The 24489-nt window shown below is 39.4% G+C and overlaps 1 protein-coding gene across 3 annotated transcripts in view; it reads right to left on the bottom strand.

Moving 5' to 3' along the window:
• The window catches only part of CCDC141 (coiled-coil domain containing 141), a 223846-nt gene that overhangs the window by 53595 nt on the left and 145762 nt on the right, over positions 1-24489 (bottom strand). For all 3 annotated transcript variants that reach the window (XM_067741357.1, XM_067741358.1, XM_067741356.1), the window contains exons 12-15: positions 18022-18163; positions 15402-15521; positions 12924-13115; positions 6616-6795 (exon numbers count right to left, since the gene is read on the bottom strand). In XM_067741357.1, coding sequence (XP_067597458.1) covers positions 6616-6795; positions 12924-13115; positions 15402-15521; positions 18022-18163 — 634 coding nt within the window. The remainder of the gene's footprint in view (positions 1-6615; positions 6796-12923; positions 13116-15401; positions 15522-18021; positions 18164-24489) is intronic.

Below are 24489 nucleotides of genomic sequence, written 5' to 3'. Positions count from 1 at the left end.
GACTGAATGAGCATAGGGATCCAGAAATTTTGAAGTTGAGATTATTTTAATGCATAAGTTTTGAAGTGGATTCCACCTTTTATTTTAACACACATTAGAATATGTCAATATCTGAGTATCAGGGACCATGAGGGGGCAGATTGTTGTGGGTCTGTGTTTCTTTCTAAACTATCCCATTGTATATATTGGGTGGGCCAAAAAGTCCCTTTGGTTTTTAAATAAAACTAAAAGACACATTTTTCATTTTCACCAAGAACGTTATTGAACAACGTATTCACCCTTTTGGTCCACTACCTTCTGCCATTTTTCAGGCAGCTTCATAATTCCGTCTTCCCAAAACTTTTTATCTTTTTGAGCAAAGAACTGTTCCAGGTGCCTTTTCCAGTCTTCAAGGGAACTGAAATTTTTTCCATTAAGAGAATTTTGTAAAGACCAAAATAAATGGAAATCCGAAGGTGCAATGTCTGGTGAATACGGCAGATGAATCAGAACTTCCCAGCCAAGCTGTGACAGTTTTTGCCTGGTCATCAAAGAGGCATGTGGTCTTGTGTTATCCTGATGGAAGATTATGTGTTTTCTGTTGACTAATTCTGGATGTTTTTCGTCAAGTGCTGCTTTCAGTTGGTCTAATTGGGAGCAGTACTTGTTGGAATTAATCATTTGGTTTTCCAGAAGGAGCTCATAATAGAGGACTCCCTTCCAATCCCACCATAGACACAACATCACCTTTTCTGGATGAAGACTAGCCTTTGGTGTGGTTCATCTCACTTGCCCCATGATCTCTCCTGTTCCACATTATTGTACAGTATCCACTTTTCATCACCCATAAAAATTTGTTTTAAAAATGGAACGTTTTTGTTAGGTTTAAGTAGAGAATCACATGAGGAAATACAGTCAAGAAGGTTTTTTTCACTTAACTTATGTGGAACCCAAACATTAAAATGATTAACATAACCAAGTTGGTGCAAATGATTTTCAACCCTTGATTTGGATATTTTGAGCATGTCGGCTATCTCACATGTGGTATAACGTTGATTGTTCTCAACTAATGTCTAGATTTGATCGTTATCAACTTCAACTGGTCTACCCGACCATGTTGTAGCGTCCAGCGAGAAATCTCCAGCACAAAACTTCGCAGAGCACTTTTGCCATGTTCCATCGGTCACAGCACCTTCTCCATACACTGCACAAATCTTTTTTTGCGTTTCAGTTGCGTTTTTACCTTTCTTAAAATAATAAAGCATAATATGCCAAAAATGTTGCTTTTTTTCCATCTTCAGTATTAAAATGGCTACACAAAAATTCACCAATTTTGATAAGTATTTTTTTAAATGACGCTCATATGACAGCTGTCATATACAATCTAACAAAATTGTTTCAAATGAAGTTAAAGACAACTAAGTGCTACTAGAGCCATCTTACAGAAAAAACCAAACAAACCTTTTGGCCAACTCAATACAATTATTTAAAATTTTCCTTGTGAGCAGTTCCTCAAGTTACTCTGTTTTGTGAGAACTGAAATGTACCTCTATATACAGTTGTCCCTCGGTATTCACGGCAGCAGGGTGGGAGGCAGGGACTGGTTCCAGGACTCACCACGGATACCAAAACCAGTGGATGCTCAAGTCCCATGGTTGGCCCTCCATATCCGCAGGTTTCAACCAACTGTGGATGGTGTACTATGTTTAGCTCTGAGGTTGGTTGAATCCAGGGATTTGGAAGCAGTGGATATGGAGGGCCAACTGTATCTCTATATTTGTATCTCTATTGTGCACCAGAAGAACAATATCTAAATTCCAAGACTTCTCTTGCCAACTTCCATATGTTCTAGATCTCTGATTTGAAATCCTTTAAACAATGATTTTAAACTACTCGAAATTCAATCAGAGGCAGAAGGATAAGAGAGGTAGAGAGTAAGACAATAGGCTTTTTTTATGTCAAACATCAAAAAAATGCAGAAGAATATTTGTTTGGCAAAAGAGCAATTTTTACTTTGATGGCCAGCTTTTCTCAGTAAATCCTTGAATTTCTAAGGAGCAATTGCACATGGATTTCTACAATGGCAATGACAGCTGGGTATCTAAAAGTCACGGGACCTTTTAGATTATAGTCAGAAGATAGTGCCATGAATATGTAACAGGATATTTTAAATCACAGGCCATTTTATTTTAAAATTATTTTAAATGACATTAATATTGCACATTTATATTTTTATATTAATGTAGACATTATAAAGTGTCATTTAATTGAAAAAATACCTGCAGGTGCTAAATGTGACTTCTCCTATGAATTTGGGGATCTAGTAGTAAAATGATGTATTCTGTAATTATGATGAACAAGACACACATATTATGAAAGGCATTAGACAGCCACAGCAGGCCCTAAAGCAAATCATATTTTTATCTATGCTATAAATAAAGATAGGGTATCTTTCACATATTATTAAGAAAATATTAATCAAAATGTTATATAATACACAATTTAATGTAAACTTGGAATTTGCAGCATGTCAATGTCAACTACAATCGGAAGAGTATATGCTCTGAATGAAGCCTAGAAAAGAGAGCTATGGTAGGATCTGTTGATGCCTAGCTAGCAGGATTCAAGAAGAGTGATTATGCATTTGGCAAACAAATATTTTGGCCACTCAGAAAGATTAAATAATTTTCCTGAGGTCTAGTTAGTAAACACACTACTCATTCTACTTCTGTATAAAGTCATTGGAAAATTTGCCATAATCTAAACAGGGCACTAAATTATCCATTTTCCATGTAGATTCACACACAATGAGTGGTCTTCTGACATCTTGCTTTTCAGATATCTTGATAACTGGAAGGCAGTATTCCATGTAGCATTCTTGGTATTTGCCACTATAAATTAGTAAATTGGCACTTTCATCAAGATGTCTGCCAGATTTCTGCCCTAAATCAGTTTTTCTGATTGTGATGATTTTTAGATGCACTGAAACATTTTTTTTTAATTTCAAGCTTGAAAATCTGAGCCTTGGCAACCCAATCAAGAGCAGAACACTCCTGGGAAATGCCAGCGGGACTTCTTTCTTCTTAGTAACCAAACTGGTTACCACACTTCAGCAACAATGCTTGTTTAAAAGCCTAATGGTCCCAAAGATAGGAAGAGAATAAAAACTGTGTTATACTGGCTTTACCAAATGGCTTTACCATTCATATCGCAGAATGTCACTGAACCAATAAAGTTAAGCATTATGTGGACCTTAATTCTCATCAGTGAGGAGGAATTTATTTATCATATGACAGTGGTAAGGACCTTGGGGTAAAGTAGCCATGTTTATAATGTCAAGATACAAGACCACCAAGGTATGTAGTAAAATACACACTGTTGCTGAAAACTCTAAATGGACATTTGAATATCATGAAACCTAAGTTTATTTAGACAAAGATACAAAATATAATTTTGAATGGATTCCTGCTACAGATCTTAAATGAAAATCTGACTGTACAATCTTAAACATTCTAAATAAGTAATAAAGGACTTCTGTTTCTGGGTAGGATGGAGTAGCTAGTGGCAGAGCAGTGCTTCTGCCTAGAACAACTAGAAAAGCTGGAATAAATGCAGAAAGCATCTATTTGAAGGCAAAAAGAACTAAAGAGGCCAAGACTGCAGAGAAGGACGAACCTGAGAGCAGTAAGCTCACCTGTCACCTCTCCTACCCCAGTCAGGGGCATTTCCCAATTCTGTATGCCGACAGGAGGCTGATCATGAGGCTTTACTGGGGAACAGAGAAAACAATAGAACTTCTGACAGACACTAGTGGGGATGGGGGTTCAAGCACACAGCTCATCTTCATCTCAGAACATTGACAAAATACTGGGGCTGAACAGGGCAGTGGATTAAAAAACCCAAGCAAAAGCCTCTGAAAAGCAGAGTGGAAGTTTTTCAGCTATCTCCCAAGACTCCCCAAATTGGAGACCTGCCAGGGAGAGAGACCTCAGAGAAGGCCCCAAGCTCTAACTTGCAAACGCTGAGAGCCCAAGGTCAACAGAATAGATGGAGCATTGACAGAACTGTACTCCGGACTCAACTCCACCAGCTCCTGATTGGCTTAAGTAATCTTCAACCAACACCCACCTAAGGAAAGAAGATAACACCATCTGGAACTCCTACAATTTTTTTATACATAATGCTTGGCATTTGATAGATATTCTCTCATCATCCCGAGCTAGGACGACAGAGCTGGAAACCGAGAGAAAAAGTAGACAATAGAAACAATTCCAGATCCAGATGTTGGACTTAGCTGACAAACACTTTAAAATACCCATGATTAATACGGTCACGAAAGTATAGGAAAGATGGAGAAAGAGAAGATAAAAAAGGAGAATTTCACTGGCAATATAAATCTAATAAAAAAGAACCAACTGGAAATTCCAAAACTGAAAAACATAATTTCTCAAAAGGAAGTTAGTAAGAAAAAGGATAGACAAAAAAAGTGCAGTTTCCAAATATGTAAACTCCCTTATGAGTGCAAATTGGAGAAATACACAATGAAGAGATGGATATAAAGATATACTTAAAAAGAGTAAAAATATTAAAGATAGATAGACAGATATGTTCTAAATGTTCCAAGTAAAAAATAACAATTTTTTTTTAACAGTAAAGCACCAATATAACATAAGAACATAGGTAAAATACTCAGCAAATTTTCTCTGATGCATACGGATAGTATTAGATAAATTAGAATTATTTAATGCATATTTTGTTTCCATATAGATTTAAGAAGACCGGTCTTTAAACAACAAAGTTTGAAACAATGAAGATAAAGAGGAAATTGCAGCTCAAAGTAGATGAGGGTAGTTAGAGCCCAACTCTTCCAAATGAATTCAGGCTCCAGACTGAGATTCATCACATGTCAGAGTACTGAGAAAATTGCAGATGTCAGTCATCTTTGCAAATCTACAGAAAATAGGAGAAGGGCCAGAAAATTAGAGAAAGGAAAATGCCCTGATTTTCAAATGGGGGAAAAGATGGCCTATGTGATTTACCTGTCAGTAAGCTTGACATTGAAAACCAGGGCAATAAAGTCATCATTGATCAAGCAGATTGTGAGCACTTTGGAAAGAACCCTATGATCACTAGGAATCAAACTAATTTTTGCCAAATTATATTATACAATTGACAGGATACTAGGTAGACAGACCTTCCTTCGAGCAGTGTCTTCCATTATAGACTTAAGAAAAAGTGGTTAAAATAAAATACTATTGGGAATGTCCACGATTGTTTAAAAGACTGGTTAACCAATTGATTACTTAATGGATTGGGGTAGCAATCTGCCCGTCAGACACTTTTATTAAAGATCTAATTGCAGCCACAAGAGGCTTACTTATTAATATACAGAATTAAACCCAGGAGAGATGGCTAATGCAATAGATAGCAGGCTCAAAATTAGTTTAACAAGATGGAATCATGAGTTAAAACTAAGAAAGTGATATAAAATAGGAATAAATATAAAGGTTCACATTTGTATGTAAAAGATAAATAGGCGACACGGATATAAAATGGGAGAGACCTAGCCTGGCAGGAACTGCAATAAAAATGTAATGCAATTGCAGTTTTTCCATCACAGGCTTCATATGAACCAACAAAGTGAAATTATTGCTAAAAGTGCTAGTACAACCTTAGGTCTCATTAGTAAAGAATGATGTACACTTTGTACTCTGTGTTGAAGTTGTACTTTACTTCTTGTTTACATGTTATGAATGATATTGACAAATCATGGAAAATTCTGAGAGGAAGGATTAGGATGAAGAAAGAGAGAAAGCTACCTCCTAAATGATAGAAAGGATTTATATCTAGTTCACTGCAGAAAAGACTCAAATTAGGTTTTGCAACTGTTTTCAAGGTTTGAAAAACTTTCGTGTGTAAGAGAAATGAAATATGCATACATTTTCCCCCTGTGGAGCTACAGAGGGTTAGAATCAGATATGAAGACAGATTCGACTTAACATTAAAAAATAAAAAACTTTCCTAGCAGCTGGCATTTTCTAACAATAAAATGAACAGTTTCGTAAGGAAGATACTTGAGATATTGAAGGAGAGGTGGATTAACCATCTTTCAAGAATTCTGTGGAGAACTTTATATGGGCCTGAGGTCGATTCTAGGATACTTTACAGATATAACTTAACAACCAAAGTTTAGGGTACATTTCTAAATATAATGGAGCTTTGCTATGAAAAGATCTGGTATTGTAAGAAATTCTTTGAAATGAAGATTCATCCTAGATGTTATCTTTCGCCTCTGGAAATCTTGTAAGGATCTTGTTGCATGCTTTCAACATAACTCAGAACTTCTGGGTGATCTTCTGAGGACTCTATGTAATAATAATAATGTTACATTTGGATTATAGTCACTCTTTCTTGTTAATAGATAAACTAGCCTTCATGTGATAAACTCACAAGAGGTCTAGGAGCAAAGAAGCACATAAATGCTGGGCTTCAGGACTATTCTAGGTTGAATGGAGCTAAAAAGACCTTCCTAAACCAGCACAGCTGAATAACAGACAACTGAACTTTTAAATTCATGATTCTGACTTTGAAAAGTGATCCTTGAAGAAGGTGTGACTCATTTAATGTTATTCTCACCATATTTATTAAATTAAGGAACTTGAGCCCGAGGTCTTGAGTTAAAAAGCTCCTCTTTAAAAACAGCTGCCACTGCTTCTCCACTGAGTCTGAGAGACGCTCAGCTTCAGCAACACCCTCTTCCTTTCGCAGGATATCAGTTTGGTAAAACTCCCTTAGGCCCTGACATTGCTCCTCTACCTTAAAAAAAAATAAAAGAATATAAATGAAAGTTAAGAACACTTAAAAACATTTTTAAAGACAAAAAATACTAGATTCCAATAAAAGCCTATATAAAATTTAATTGGAACCTACATTTCAGAATTCTTTAAATAATTATTAAATATTGTCAACTTACTGAAAAGACATGAAAATCTATTCAGGTTGTTGACAGATCAGACTGACTGCTACTGGGTAGTAACTTGACCTGACAAGTTTATTATCCAGAAGCCCTACTTACTGTAGCCAAAATCATATTTATGTATTATATATGTGTATGTTTTGCAATTGGAGACAGCTTATGTCAAAGACCAATGTGGTTCCATTTAAAGCTGAGTTTTATAATTCAGGAGAAAGATAAACATATACAATCAAGGAATACAAATCAGAAAGAAATGTAAGTCAGTGGAAAGTTATTCATAATTAGCAAATCACAATTTGCTTCTCATCAGTGATAAACCAGAACAAAAGAGTACAAATAATTATGAATTTTCTGTACATGTATTAATATTAAACTGCCTCCATGAGCAAATCTTACTGAGGTTCATTACTTCACCTCCCTAGAATTATATTTTCTCATTGGCTAACCAAGGTAAGCAATACTAGATTATTTTAAATCACTCTCTTTGGACAGAGCTTATATAAAATCAGATGTGCCTGCAGAACCAGATCATTTAACTGGGTATTGTAGAAATGGTAGAAAATTTTTGACACAAGTTTTTATGCATTTTGAATAATACTTAATGGCCAATAGGATAAGACTCTAAGAGCTCATAACTACTGAAAGCAATATAAATGGGATAAGAAATTTCAGGCAATGGTTAGTCACTATATTTTCAAGATTTCAATATCATTCTTAATTTAATGAGCGCTGCAAAGGGCACTTAGAAACAGAAGTTGTCTCCTCTTTTTCCATAGTCCATTTATTCATGACTGTTTTCCTGATACTTTTTTCCTCAGCCCTGGATAATCTTTCCTCAGTTTTCTGCTCCTACATAATCCATCATGAGACAGTTAAAATACTACCTCCTCCATGGAGTCTCCTAAGATTCCGTAGTAAGAATTTAGCAGTTATTTCATTGGGTTCCCAAAGATAATTCTGGGAGAAAGAGAACCATAAACAGATTATTACAACACAAAGGCAAGTATGCCTACAGTGTTCTGGGCACACTGAGGAGGGACCACCAGCTCTACATAAAGTAAACAGGCAAGAATTTCCCAAAGGAAGCGACATTTGATCTGTGTCTTTCAGAATTGTCCAGGGTGAGAGGGAACAGGAGAAGGGGGCCCCAGATGGAAGGAATAACACGTGTGAAGGCAGAAGTGTGAAACACTGGCTGGTTCAGAGCATGATAAATGATCTTGGTGTGGGTGACATCCAGATAGCACAACCTGAGTGGTAAGAAAGAAGTGAGAGTGATCATTGTGTTGGCATAAAGCCGTCAGTAGGTTTCAACTCGTTTGCTACTATACTCAACAAACTGTGACACACTCTCGTTAGTTTGAAACAACTGACAGCTATCACAATGACTCGGAATCGGCATGACAGCCATCAGTACTTCAATGGGATAGTATGCTACAGGCGGGGGTGTCAATATCATGGGCTGTTGGTTAAATGAAATTCTTAAAACATAAACTTTAATTCATCCTCCTTTTCCAACTGCTCAAAAAAGCCTCCTTGAATGTAAGTGAGCATGATGTCATTATAGGGATTTCCTTGAATCTGGACTAGTTTCTTTTTTTAAGTGAATTAATGATCAACTTTAATACATTACCCATTTTGGGGTAAAAGTTATAACTTGCTTCATAAATTACATTTGTCATATAACCTGAATTTCAGGAAGTGACATGATCAGATTTGCTTTAGAATGACCATTTTCTGAAAGGCATAAAGGGGAGAATTATAGGAGGCAGAGAGAACAGGCAGATACAATTTCTTTAAGCTGGGCAAGGGATGATGAGGACCTAAACTGAGAAGGTGATGGTACAAATGAAGAAGGGGAATTCAGAAATCTCTTAGGTTGTCTCTAAAGACAGACATGGGATAGCATGGCGTTTTTTTTTTTTTTTTTTTTAGATGTTGTGGGTAGGAGTTTATTAATTAATTAATTTATTTTTGTTGTGTTGGGTCTTCGTTTCTGTGCGAGGGCTTTCTCTAGTTGTGGCAAGCGGGGGCCGCTCTTCATCACGGTGTGCGGGCCTCTCACAGTCGCGGCCTCTCTTTTTGCAGAGCACAGACTCCAGACGTGCAGGCTCAGTAGTTGTGTCTCACGGGCCCAGTTGCTCCACAGCATGTGGGATCCTCCCAGACCAGGGCTCGAACCCGTGTCCCCTGCATTAGCAGGCAGATTCTCAAACACTGCGCCACCAGGGAAGCCCCTAGCATGGCCTTTGATGTTTGAAAAAACAAAAGGGAGGAGATTGGGAATTAAACTTCAGCTCTGATGTTTACTACCTGTTTGGTCTTACATACCTAACTTCTCAGAGCCTCAGTTTCCCTCATTTGCGAAGTAGGGATAATAGTAAATAAACATAGGGATATTATAAGGATGAAATGAGATCAGGAACGAAAAGTTCAGGGCCTAGTACAAAAATAACTGCTCATTAAGAAAGGGATCGGAACAGACTTTGAGCTTCTACATAGGACTTCTGAAAGACAGTGGGGTCATTAATCCAATGCCAAAATACAGAAGGAAACACGTTTGAGGAAAAGATAACCAGTTGTGTTTTGTTGAGCTTCAGGAAGCTACAGAATACATAGGTAATTAGTATGATTGGAAGTTGAAAGCATTGGCCTGGAGCTCAGAAGAGCTGGGGTTGAGGAACCAGTTTTGAGTTACTGGGAAATTGAAACTATAGGTGTGTTTGTGGGAGGGTGGGTGATTTTTGTAGGGAACATGTATAGAATGTACAAAAGAGGGAGCACAGGCAAGAACTCTGTAACCCACCACACTTCAGGAACAGAGAACTGAATCAGGAAAAAGAACAGATAAAGAAGTAGACAAGCTAATTTCACTTATGTGAAATGTCCAAATAAGGCAAATCTATAGGGACAGAAAGCAGAGTAGTGCTTGCCTGAGGCTGGGGGCAGGGGGGAGGGGTGGTGGAAACCAGGATTGGTGAAAAGTATACCCCAGGCCTCTTTTTGGGGTGATGGAAATATACCAAAACTGGAGTGCAGTGATGGTTACACAACTCTATAAATATACCAAAAATCATTAATCCTAAAATAGGCGAATTTTATGCTACGTAAATTATACCTCAATAAATCTGTTTAAAGTCAAAGGAGGTGAATGTGAGTAACTGGGTTAAATAAATACAGCAGAGGGATTAAGTGGGATAAAGATTGACCGTTTCACCTGTCAACTGGTAAGTAGTAAGTATAAGCTCATAAGAATGGAATGAAGAGGTGCAAACGGCAGGATGGAAAAGGGGATAAACCAAATGGCAGTGGGATGAGGATTAGGGAGGATCAGGAAGAAGAGGAAAGAAATGTCATCTCCCCATCCCAAGAGTCCAGTTGTGAATGGAAGGAAAATTACAGAGTGGTAGCCTCAGTGAGGGCAAGACTATTTGGGCAGAACTGTAGACCAAAGAGAAGGAAGCAACAGAAAAAGCAAACTTTTAAAATTAGAGGATGGATGCTGAAGCCAGATTCTGAAGGATGTAGGAGCAGACAGGGAGGGACTGATGGCTGATTAGTGCAGCACACATGCAGAAGCTCCACTTTATTGGTGACAGTGGAGGAAGGGTGAATATGTCAGTGGGTTTGGAAGCTGAAGGAAGTCAAGGCAGTTAAGCTCAATGGACTCATGTTTTTCAGTCACATACAAGGTAAGGGCATAAGCTGACATTTAGGAATGGAAACTGCAGTAAGAAGTTTGCGACTCACTACTGAATGGGCACCAACTAGAGAGCATATGGGGAGCTCAGCTGAGCCAAAGACCCATAAATCTGTAAGAGCACCAATAAGCACAATTGTATGATTTTCCACAGGAGCGTCTGGAAGCTTGGAAAGAGAAGCTGAGTAAACAGAGTGTTGGAGTGATCTAGTATTGGGAGCTGGCAAGTCAGGGTAGAAGGCAGGGAGTTGAGGACATGGGGAATGGAATGGAATGGAATTGAATAAGCACAAGCTGGTGAGAAAAGAGAGAAAGCCTGAAGGTGTAGGAGATTGACAGACTGAGAGCACTGCCGAGGTGAGGACACAAGGCTCTGCCAGGTAAGAAAATAGATTAAGTGAAAGCTGGGAAGATGAAAGGACATGAGGTCCTTCTTGGGAAAGCTCTGTTTGCAAAGCTAAGGTTCCAGCCCTAGTCCCAAAACTCCTGGTCCCAGAGGCCAGAGGGGGCCATGGAAGTAGGCGCTAAGCTAGAAGCTAAGAAGGTACATTTTTGGCAATGAAGATGCAGAAAACCAAGCACTACTTTGTACCCTCTCCACCATTTCAAGTTGAGACAAAAATGTTCATCGAGGGACTTCCCTGGTGGCGCAGTGGTTAAGCAGCCACCTGCCAAGGCAGGGGACACGGGTTCGAGCCCTGGTCCAGGAAGATCCCACATGCCACAGAGCAACTAAGCCCGTGCGCCACAACTACTGAGCCTGCACTCTAGAGCCTGTGAGCCACAACTACTGAGCCCGCATGCCACAACTACTGAAGCCCGCGTACCTAGAGCCCGTGCTCTGCAACAAGAGAAGCCACCACAATGAGAAGCCCGCACACTGCAATGAAGAGTAGCCCCTGCTCACTGCAACTAGAGAAAGCCCATGTGCAGCAATGCAGACCCAACACAGCCACAAATAAATAAATCAGATTAAAAAAAAAAGATTCTTTCTTTTTTAAAAAAAGTGTTCATTGATAGAACAACCTGTCGGCTATAATATCTCTGCCTAACCCTGAGAGTTCCAGGATAAGAAAAAATTTTAAAAATCCAGAATAAAGAAAGATGTGGAAAAGGAGGCAGTGGTTCCCTGAGATTTCCAGGGCCTGTGCGTGGCCTTCTTCCAGAGTGGTGAGAACTCAAGACTCTTAGAGAACGAGAGCTGGCAGAGGAATGTGGGCAGGCAGGATGTGGTCGTGCGAGGTAAGGGTGAGAGTATTGGGAGGGTGGCGGGAGGATGCTACCTAACTTGGGTTGGCTTTACCCCTGAGTGAGCCTTGATGGCTCTACCTCCCACTCAACCAGCAGCCCCTCCCTGAAAGGAGAGTGAACCACGCGCGCCTGGGAGCATTAGGACCAGAGTTAAATGAGGTGGGACTCCAGTGCTTTGCTATGACTGATGTCACCTTCAAGAACCTGGGACCTTTGAGAGATGGAATTCTAGTCTACCAGAGGGAATTTTACAGATTATTTAGTACAAACCAGTCAAAACAATGCCTCAGAAAAAGCTCTCAGAGGAAAATTATTAAAAGCATCAAACAAGACAGATCTGAGACGGGACCCAACAGCCTATAACTTCCAATTGTGTGGATTTTAAACAAATCACACAAATTGCTTAAGTATTCAAAGAGATTCATGACTTATTTTTAAATAGAAAATGACTTATTTTTAAATAATTTTGTTTTATGTTTAGGATATTGTAAATATTTGTAGGCCAGGGGCTTCCCTGGTAGCGCAGTGGTTGAGAGTCCGCCTGCTGATGCAGGGGACACGGGTTCGTGCCCCGGTCCGGGAAGATCCCACATGCCGCGGAGTGGCTGGGCCCGTGATCCATGGCCGCTGAGCCTGCACGTCTGGAGCCTGTGCTCTGCAGTGGGAGAGGCCACAACAGTGAGAGGCCCGCATACCGCAAAAAAAAAAAAAAAATATATATATATATATATATATATATATTTATTTATTTATTTGTAGGCCATAGTAAAAAGGGTTTCAACACAGCCACTTTGCTTATTTGTCTGTATCTACACATACACACTTGTATTATGTTTTTAGTAAAATAACTTACTCTTTGAGCCTGTGTATGGTGCCTTGGAGAATAAAGGAGCTATAAGTGAGTATGTGCACTGGGGTGGAGGATCTGGAACGATCCACGAGGGTTCTATCCCCTTAGAAAGCAGGAAGATGGGCAGAGGCCATTCTGTCAAAGAGGTCAGCCCATAGGTACCGTACCTCCTCTGATGACTTTAGAAATGCCACATAAGTTTGCAGGACTTGTGACCTGGAGCTGAGGCTTTGGCCAAGTATGTTTAATTCTTCCTCTAGCCACTTAGCTTTAGAAGAAAGCGATGCCACTTCATCAGGTTCAAAATCATTTTTCTCTGTCAAGAGTTTTGCAGCTGCTTCTGATTCATGTGATGTCTCCTATAAAAACAAGGCACAGGAGGTCAGAAGCTGACAGGGGAATCATGAACACTCACATTCCAATACCTTCTGTACAGCCATCTATTACAATTATTAATTGAACTTGTACCAAAACTCTCCTCAATGAAAAAGGCACATATTTTAAAATTTGAAAAAAAAAGGCACCTTAAAATGAAAACTACCTCAAATTATTCTTTCAGTCTATCACCTATACGTCCTATTTAGAACATTCTACTTTCTGTGTCACAAATAGAAGAAAGTTTGTTTAGTAAGAAAGGTTGTAAAACACATTGGCAGAAATGTTTAAAATAATTTAAATAAAATAATTATACATGATGATTGCTTTATGAAATTTACCAGTAGCTCTAGAAAATTCTTAAACTAATTTTGTTATATAAGAGATGACAAGTTTATAGAAATTGTTCACTCATTTTTTAATTTACAAAAAATGCCATATCAAGTATGCAGTCTTCTTAAAGTCTCCATCTACAACCTAAAGAGTCAGTGAATTTGACTTGCTAGGGTTGCTCTCCTATGTCTTCTTTTGAGTGCAATTTTTGGCACGTGAAATCTAACCACTGATTCAATGGACGAGTAGGTATTTTAGGCACTATTTACACAACTGCCGCAGAGCTGTGTAAAATTTCACGTGAGACCAAGCTAGGATTCAAGCAAACATGAAAGACAGATGCTCCACTCTCATTTAGAGCAAGGAGGGATTGCTCTCCTACTTGTATTTAATATGCTTCCCAGGTACTCTACTGAATGGAGGTAATTTTAATTTACAGGAGCTGCTCCCAGAGAGCCCTCTGGAAGGAGGAAGTGGAGGAGTTTCTCCCCTTGAAATTTCCTCCTTCCCTCTAAAATTTTTTAAATAAAAAAATGAAGGGACTTCCCTGGTGGCGCAGTGGTTAAGAATCTGCCTGCCAATGCAGGGGACACGGGTTTGATCCCTGGTCCGGGAAGATCCCACATGCCACAGAGCAACTAAGCCCGTGCGCCACAACTACTGAGCCTGCGCTCTAGAGCCCTCGAGCCACAACTACTGAGCCTGCATGCCACAACTACTGAAGCCCTTGCTCCTAGAGCCCGTGCCCTGCAACAAAGAAGCCACCACAATGAGAGGCCCGCGCACCGCAACGAAGAGTAGCCTCCGCCCACTGCAACTAGAGAAAGCCCGTGCACAACAACGAAGACCCAACGCAACCAAAAATAAATAAAGAAAGAAATTTATAAAAAAAGAAAAAGTACTTCTCTAAATAAAATATATGAGGCTTTCTTTTTTAAAAAAATGAACTTGAGTTCAGGCATGCATTTCATTTTAGACATTTTAAAAAATGAATTAAAAACAGCCCATTAATAATTGGTTCATCCGTGAGTTTCAGGTGGCGGTGCTGTCTGTGAAGGAGACTCTTGGATAAATTAGGAGTTTTGGATTAACATATATGCACTACTATATATAAAATAGATAATCAAGAAGGACCTACTGTACAGCACAGGGAATTCTACTCAATACTCTGTAATACTTATATGGAAAAAGAATCTGAGAAAGAATGGATATATGTATATGTATAACTGAATCACTTTGCTGTATACCTGAAACTAACACAACACTGTAAATCAACTGTAGCTCAATATAAAATAAAAATTAAATTCAAAAAAAAGAAATGATTGAATAGCAAGGCTGTTTCCTAGAGACCTGGGCACTTGCCTCACCTTCCTAACCACCTGCTGGGGCGGGCAGGGACTTCATGAAGGTTTGGAGCTGCTAGCAGGAATGTCTGAACCTAAGTCCCATGTGAAAGGGGTGAGAGGGTGCTAGAGAAGGTGCCAGGCAGAGGAGGGGGCAGTTTCTGTCTCTAAACTTTGGGTGTGCAAACAACATTGTGATTTTTTTGCCTCCTGGAATCTAGCACTGATGCATGTTGCTCTTGGTAATTTTCTCTTGCAACTTACTCTAGCAGAAAATCACAAATAGCCTTGAAGAGGCGCTCTCCTGGCCTCAAGGAGCTGCTAACATCTCCTAGGCTAGGAAAGAGGGCCAAATGAGTGTTTAGCACCAGGCTATAATGCTGAGCTTCCGTGAGCTCAAACGCCCTAATAAATGCACCTGTAAATATACTTTAGATACACATAATGGTAGCCGTTTTTAAGTCATTATCTGCCAGAAGACTAATTTAGAATTGCAGCCCTCAAGGGAGTTAGGATTAAGTTTTATAGCTACTGAAAATAAAGAAAAATCATATTTACAAAACCATAACCATAATAATAACTCATTTTATTTACCTTAGCTTGTTTATCTAGTTCCAGATATGTATTCAAAATCTTCTCTGATTCAGAAAGGCTGGAACCGACATCCATTGCATTAGAAATTACTGGGCTGATTTTCTGAATGGACATTTCCACCTTTAGGAATAAAGAATATATTGCACCCTTAGTAATATATATTGGCATATATGTATGCATATGTGTAGAGGAGATAAATATTACTCTCTACATTCCCATTATACTTTAAATGTATATCAATTTTAATCTAAAAATAGTTTAATATTTCAGTATTTCCTACTTAAATTCATAATGCTGCTCTTCATATGAGGTAATACTACTGACTCACCAATAGAGGATATATGTTTACAGATATTTCTTTTATTAACAGCGATGAGATGTAGGCAATAATCCACATTCTCTAAGAATTTATTATCTATATTACGTAGAAAGGATAATTCACTTGTCAACACATCAGTAGAAATGAATTTTTCTGGTGCATTAAGTCATGATCATACACTGTACACTGAAAGGGGCCCAATTTACAGGTATATTTTGAAGCAGAGGTCCAGCATAGGTATTAGATCACTTTATGGATGACTATATTTAGGGCTGAGGGGCCCCGGGACAGCACCACATGCTGTACATGTAATAACAAAACAGAAACACGCTTAGGCATTTAACTGATGAACGTGGGGGATTATGATTTGATCTTCAATACACATGAATTAGTGAATACAGTGAGGTTTAAGGGGTTCTATTCAATTCAAGTTACTGCCTTGCTCTGACTAGAGTTCATACTTCCCAAAGTCAAATTGGCTCTGACTTGGCAGTAGCCACACAAGCAACAGCAGCTGTTTGAGTTTCTACTGTGTTTTCCACCACCACCAAATTCGCTTGAATCTCAAGCTCCAGGGAATGCAGCGCTACAGCTGCCGCCATGTTTGTAATCTCCCTGGACCCAGGCATCAGAACAAGGTTCAAATTCCCATCTCTGGATCAATAACAGGCAAGGAGGCAATTTAGATAGAGACTTGGTTATTTAATGACCTCTCCTGTGACGTCTATTAATTCTGCTTGTGTAAGTCAGGTATATAAGTCCATTGTAGCTAATGAAAAAACATCATTGAAAATTTGAGACCCAGACTTTACAACATGGTTCATTAGCATTAATGTAATTGAGATATTACAAGTTTTTGCTATAACCCCATCTACAGACAAGTAATTTTCTTTTAAATTTATTTATTTTATTTATTATTTATTTTTGGCTGCCTGGGGTCTTCGTTGCTGCGCACGGGCTTTCTCTAGTTGCAGCGAGCGGGGGCTACTCTTCATTGCGGTGCGCGGGCTTCTCATTGTTGTGGCTTCTCTTGTGCAGGATAGGCTCTAGGCTCACGGGCTTCAGTAGTTGTGGCACGAGGGCTCAGTAGTTGTGGCTCACGGGCTTAGTTGCTCCGAGGCATGCGGGATCTTCCCAGACCAGGGCTTGAACCCGTGTCCTCTGCATTGGCAGGTGGATTCTTAACCACTGCGCCACCAGGGAAGCCCCCAGACAAGTAATTTTTTATTTAGTCAAATAGTAGCTGCCTGGTTTTATTCCTCTTTGAAAATGGGAAATAAAATTCTTCAAACCACTATATTCACTTTGTAGAAAGGATTTTCACACATATGGTTTTATTCAGAGTGGCCATGCCCTTTGCACTGTCTTGGTTCAATAAATTATGATAATGGCAATTTATTCCTGGAACCCCTAAAACTCATCATTTTTGGTATCTACCTGCTGTTCTTGCGTTGTGTGGTGCCATGTTAACCAAAATGTGCATATTGGAGCCACGCACAGAACCACGTAAATCAAAGAGGACACAATCCCAATATACACATGGTTCAATTAACACAGTTCTGTGCAAAATGAGAACTGCCTTTGTGTAAACATGTTCTGGGCTGGGAGGCAGGGAGGATGACACTTCTAGTTTTGGCAACCTGGGGCAGGGATGGTTGATGAGCAGTAGTGAATTACAATTTCATTCTGTTTGAATATAAAGCCTAATGTGGGATGAAGGGAATCCTAAGGAGACACACCCCTATCCTCCCACCGTGCCCGCATGCTGCAGTTCCCATACCATCATCTATTATCACCAGGTAAGGAGCTGCATCTAAAGAGTAACTTATGCATAAAATAGATAACCAACAAGGATCTACTGTACAGCACAGGGAACTATACTCCACATTATGTAAAAACCTTTAATGGAAAAGAATCTGAAAAAGAGTGTATATATATATATATATATAAATAAAACTGAGGGCTTCCCTGGTGGCGCAGTTGTTGAGAGTCCGCCTGCCAATGCAGGGGACACGGGTTCATGCTCCGGGCCGGGAAGATCCCACATGCCGCAGAGCGGCTGGGCCCGTGAGCCATGGCCGCTGGGCCTGCGCGTCCGGACCCTGTGCTCTGCAACGGGAGAGGCCACGGCAGTGAGAGGCCCACGTACCACAAAAAAAAAAAAACTGAATCGCTGTGCTGTACACCTGAAATTTACATATCGTAAGTCAACTATACTTCAATGAAAAATTAAAAATAAAGAAACTTATGCAAACCAAGAAATAAATAGTAGCTTAAGGAGGACACATTTTATGAAATTACCTTTCTTAAATAGCCCTCCACTGAGGCTGTTAATTGCTGTCTATTAAGAGCAAATTCCCTGTGCGCTGAACACTGTTCAGTCAGATGATCAACTCGCCTCTTGATGCATCCCATCATCTCACGGACACCGGTCACCCGAGAGCTGAATGGAACAAGCCAGCTGTTAGTTCACTCCACCCTCATAGAGAGGCCCCAGGAACAGGGAACATTTGAAAATGAACCTTTCATGATAAGTATGACTTGATCAAAGTTACTAAGCTTCAGGCTTTAGGATAATAGAAGTTAAGAAGCTGTAGTCCTGGTACAGCAGAGACCAAAACCAAATTATGTTGTTTTGTTTAAGTCGGTCAGTCCCGAGGGAAAAGATGAGTTATGGGTTTTTGTAACCAGGTCTAATCTTCTCTTCTAAAGGTTCACTTTTTAATATTTCTTTAAGATATTTTGAGAAGCTTACGGCAAAAAACACAGTATGTTTGCCAAGAGTTTTCCTGGGGGTGTTATTTAAAAGCTTCATTTATCTAAAGATGCTCTTTGAATAGAAGTGTAGATCAGCCAATTAACAAAACACTGAATGATCCAATAGGGTAAAATATTTATGTAACACTAAGGTCCTTGTTCTGGATACTTACGAATGCTCAAGGCTGTAATCATTAGGTGAAAACCAAGGTATCACCAACAATGAGGAATCTGATGTACTTGTTCATAAAAAGAAACCAAGCCTCACACTGTCATTTTGTACCTGTGCTGGCCTCATGAGAAAATGAAAAGTGACATGACAGCTCATAAAATGAAAATGTCTTTAAAACAACAAATGAACTTTGAGTTGGACCCCATTTGCTGTGGTCTAAAGACACATTAGCAAGTTTCCTAACCATTTCCAACATAGGCTTACTAGCAATGCAAGACAATGAAAGGACATTGCTGATCCAGTGAGCACTTTAAAATTTTTCAACCTATCCCTGAGATAGAGCCACTCCCAGCATATAAGAAGTTGAAGTCTTTAATTTCCTATCAGTCGTTTCCTTCCAATACTCATAAAGATGAGCTGATAACTCTCACATTTAATTACCCAGAGCTTTAAAAGATCTTGGAACAAGATACAGATTTCAGTAGTTTTACCTCAAAAAATTAATTTATGACTCAGTAAAAATGAATTGAATTAGTAACGAAATGAGGGCAGGATCCCAACTGCCTGAGAGGGAACGGGACTTCACAGGAATGACAATGAGGCTGCCAAGAGTTTAGAGGTCATCAGGCGGCTTGAGAATCTTGTTGAATTCACATGGGATTCAAGTGTGTCCTGTGGGACCACCGGAGTCCCAGAGAAGTTTAACTGGAGGGGAAATCTCATTCCTGACGCCTAAGGTCCCACAGACATTACACTTGAAACAACTTGTTTCACATTTTAATAACTCAGAGACAGTGAAGAGTATAATCAAGAAATCAGGAGAGTTTAGCAAATAATCCTTGTACTTATATCCACAAATTCTGTAAAAATATTATATTGGTAACAGTAATCATATTTTAACTACATTTTAGACTTTGCATGCTAAAAAGGCACTTAAAAGCCCAGTTGTCCTACATGTTATGGTTTTTCTGTACAACATGCAAATTTGGAATGAGAAAGATAACTAAAAAAGAAAAGGTGAATAAGCACTGTGGAAAATAGGTACAGAGAATAAAGCTTGTCATAGTAAATGGGTAAACATTTTCTAAAAATAATCCACTTACTGTGACAAGGAACCATTTTTAATGTTTTAAGTAATCTTTTCTAATTCTCATAACTACCCGATGATCTGGCTATAACTGTTATCTCTGTTTTGCAGATGAGCAAAGTGAGGTACAGAAATGCTCAGTAACTTGCCCAGGTCACATTTATTAAATGGCTGGGCTGGGATTTGAACCTATTCATCTGATCCCAGAGTCCACACTCTTTACCACCTCATAGTACCTTTTCTGGGTCCATGACACATGACGGGGGTGGGGGGGAGTATTCTAAAATTTCACTTTCCCTTGCACTCAGTGTTGATGGAAACAGGATTAGCCTGGCTGGCATGCTCTTTTGAAATTGGCTGGCTTCTCTAGGTAATGAAATGTCTGTCTGTAGTTTGCAAAGTGACCACTAGAGGGGCACGATATCTTATTCAAATTCACATCTTGAAGGCCCCTCCAGCACAGAAAATGGAAACGGGGAAACAAAAACAAATCAAGCATTCCTTCCATAAATATATTGCTCTCTAGCAACTCACAATTTTAATTTAGATGAATCACAACGAGCCAAACAGGATCTCTTGCTGTCTTTGGATGGATCATTCATTTTTAATTTTCCAATGACCTACGAGATTAGTCTTATTTTGTGGTGATTTATGTCTTATCCTGTATATCTACTGCATTATAAATTAAGGGAAAATACAACATTCTTTTCATTCATTTATCCTCTGTAGCCCTGAGCTACATAGCCTTGTAAGAAGCAGATCAATGCATATTTTCAAATTAAATAAAGTACACTTTGATCAATATTTAAGGGAAGACAAGACACAGATTTAAGGAAAAAGAACATATGCACAGATAGTTACTGTATTAAAAATGTCACTAGTAACGGTTTCTAATTGTTTTTAAACAAAGATGACTTTGCGGGCTTCCCTGGTGGCGCAGTGGTTGAGAGTCCGCCTGCCAATGCAGGGGACACGGGTTCGTGCCCCGGTCCAGGAAGATCCCACATGCCGCAGAGCGGCTGGGCCCATGAGACATGGCCATTGAGCCTGCGCATCCGGAGCCTGTGCTCTGCAACGGGAGAGGCCACAACAGTGATAGGCTCACATACCGCAAAAAAAAAAAAAAAAAAAAAAAAAAAAAGATGACTTTGCCCTTTGCCCAGTTATAGAAGTTTTAGGCTATCCAAAGACTGCCCAATTTCTTCTTCGATGGTTTAGGATTCATAGTTAGGTTGACTGATACTTCCCTCCACTGTTTCAAGCCTTATAGGGACAGACTGAATTGCCTGTCCCATGTGCATTCCCTTCTTATTTGCCACTTAGACCGCATCCTTAGTACAAGAAGTTCTCAATTATCTTGCTTACCCTAGCCAGCTCCTATCTTCCTCTGTCCTCAGCTAGATTATCTCTGTCTGATCAGGCATTAATCCCTTCCTTCTACCTGATTCCCAGTTGGAGTATATCTGTCACACTCCTAACCCCAGGGCCTCTCCCTCTCCATTCCTCCTTGGTGAAAACCTAGTCTGCAGCTTACAACCAGCCCTATTCTATCATTTTCAGTTGGAAACTTGAAACACTGATTCCAGACATTTCTTCTGAACATTCCAAAACATTTTAAAACATGTATAGCATGCATATTGCCAATTTCCTCAGAGAGTGAAATGCAGATGGTTTGATCAAAGGAAAAATATGACCTCACACTCTGCCAGCAATTCTTACATTAACTGAAAATAAATTAATAGAATTCCATCAGCCACCCAGAAATGAGTCCTGTTACTTCACAGTAATATTAAATAAATGATGGGACAAGAACTGGGGACTGATAACAGAAACTTGGTTGACGGGAGTGCCCGGGCATTTTGTTCTGACTCTGATGAAGCCGCATTGCTCATGTGCTGCCTGATGGGGTGGGAGAGGAGCTACCAGTGGACCAGCTTTCTAGGCCTAACAATCTGTGGCTCTGTAACTTGCATTGGAAATACTGCTTGATCTTTGGGCTGCCTGTCTATGAATGGATTAGATGGTTCCTGCCTGTAGTATGAGCATGGGGTACATCAGATTATTCCTGACATTGACTTTGACTTCTTCAAGCATCACAGATACTCTGGAGTGACAGACTGTGAAGGTTTCTTTAGACATTTGTTAGAAACTCCATCATGGGAGTATTTTCTCCCCTATTCATTGAGCCAGGAGAGGGGAGGGAAGGGGGAAAGAAAAATGATTGATTTTTTTTTTTCCCTCCCAGAGAGCAGAGACATATTGACTTCTGGCTCAAAAATAGACTGTTACATTTGCTCTATGGAAGCGGTTGCCCTGTCTTTGCATTTGTTACAAACCAGGGCTGCGGGAAGAGAGTAAATCCCAATGTTGATGTGTTCTAATGATTCTTTCCTGAGAGTAGCAAGTTGCTTTCAAACCTTTCATAAATTACTATTGGGAGCCCATCTGGATTAGCAGCTGAACCAGATGCTAAGCACGCGCCAGCTCACTCTATCTCATCAGAAGGGATCAGCTGATCATTTTTTTCTTTCTGTCTATGGACAAATTATACTTTGAAAATGGGAAAAAATATCTTCCTGATCTCTGGACAGGAACGCTTCATGTTTATCATCTCTATTTTGGAGGAAACAATCGCCACCATCTAGTTTTCATCCCTACTTTGAAAAAGTGCCATTCGAACTGTGGAAGGGATATGTATGTTTTTACAATAATTTTTTTCTGACTTAAGTTGTACACATTGAGAATCACTGCCCACCAAACATCTCACACCCACATGTACCTCTTGTATACACATGACAATAAAGAAACAGCAAGTAGTAAGTGGGGCTGAAACTACAGGGTTCCTGGGTTCTGGTCCAGATCCATGCAGAGATGCCCACATGTTCCACTCCTATGAGGTCAGAGAGACCAAAACATGTCCTCCATGAAGGGTCCCATAGCTGGGATTCTCCCTGAAATCAGTAACAGGGACGGGATTCTCCCTCTTGTAAAAGGAGTTTGAAAAATGCTATAGCCCACTGCTGCTGAAGCCAAGGAATCAGACATAGCAGAGCAGTCAGGAACCCCGACTGTGCCCCAACCTGGATTTCTGGCTGCACCTCTGAGAGCCCCAGTAGCTCTATGGGAGCTCGGGTGACCCTGATCAAATAGCAGAAGACTGATTCTGGACAGGAGACCCTGTGAGTTCAGGCGGAAATCATTGCAAAGCTGCTAAGGAGAAAAAAAAAAGAGTAGAGAACAAAGCAAGGAAAATAAAGCTGAAGAAAAAACACTTCCCATCCAGAAGGACAATCTAAAATTTCAAAACACATGAGGAAAATGAATCCTAAGAAAAGACACTCAACAACCAAGAGCTAAATGTGCTCTACCGGAAATGAAAATAAGTAGAGCAATCTGAAAGTGACTTTATAAATATGTTTCACATCACCAGAAAGATAAAGGAAAAATGAGCACCCATAATAAAGAAACAAGAAACTCTGAAGCAAAAGCAGTCAGAAGTAAAACGAAATTGGATAGGAAAAAGAATGAGTTAGGAATCCTAGAAATGAAAACAGTATAGTTATGACAACAAACAAAAGAATTCAATGGCAGAAAACAAAGGGAAAATTAACAGAAGAGAAAACTCAATATGAGGGATTCATTGGCAACGCAGTGCGAAGAGATAGAGGAATGAAAAATATGAAAGATCGTTCAGACATCTAAGACAGACTGGGAGCCTCCAACATTCTTCTACTGGGAGTTACAGGAGGAGAGAAAAGAGAGAAAAACAGAAAATCAATATTTAAATTGCTGAACATTTTCCCTGATTGATGACATAAATCCTCACATAAAAGGGGCACAGTAAGAGCTAACCAGACAAATATTCTCTTTTGAGGTAATTTAGAAGATATAAAAATACATTTTAATGTATTTCCTTCCAGAAAGTTTTTCTCTTGGCAGTCCTTTCCACCCCTTCCCCTCCAAAGTTAGTAAGATGCCATATATGTGATTTGGATCCTACTTTATCCTCTTAACATTTTATTGTGAGGATACTCTCTGTCTTCAAATATTCCTCAAAAACACTCTTCTGATATTGGCTTAGATTATTCCATACTGTGCTTGCCCTTAAACTACTGGAACAGCTTCCTATTTTCTGAAAATATTTAGGTGGTTGCACTACTATAAACAACACTGTAATGAGCAGTTTATTCATGTATTTGTCCACTCACATCTCTTCCTCTCTTCTTTCTGGTGTTCTTTCCTCTCTAAGCCCTCTCATTGGAGAGTACTCCCCCCCTCAGCTGTCCAAGGCACAGATTTCTGCCCCTTTAGTCAGGCTTCCTCTGTAGACCCTGCAGTTTCAGAACTTCTAACTCTGGGATCCTTGCTATTTCACATCACATCATCAGTATTATAAATGAATAAATTCATATTGCAATGAGTGACTCCTAGATATTTTACAAGAACCTAATCTAATTAGTCCTACATTTAATAGAAAGGGTAAACTTTGGGTGCATTCCATACTAAGAGTTTCAGAATTATACAAGCCTTAATAATGGTAACAGATTCAGACTGCAATTATGACATTTATTCAACCCCTAAAGAGAACAACTTAATACAGACATGAAAATATTTGGAAGGCGGCTGAGTTAACACTGTCATAACTCAACTTCGCAATTTCCTAAATTTCAGTATCTGATATTTACCATCTAAATATATCATCAAACTTTTTTAAGAAAAGTTATTTTAAGTTCTTAAATGTTTGGTAGAATTC

The sequence above is a fragment of the Pseudorca crassidens genome, chromosome 6 (genome assembly GCF_039906515.1).
Source record: "Pseudorca crassidens isolate mPseCra1 chromosome 6, mPseCra1.hap1, whole genome shotgun sequence".
Classification (NCBI taxonomy): domain Eukaryota; kingdom Metazoa; phylum Chordata; class Mammalia; order Artiodactyla; family Delphinidae; genus Pseudorca; species Pseudorca crassidens.
This window is presented reverse-complemented; position numbering and strand designations above follow the sequence as displayed.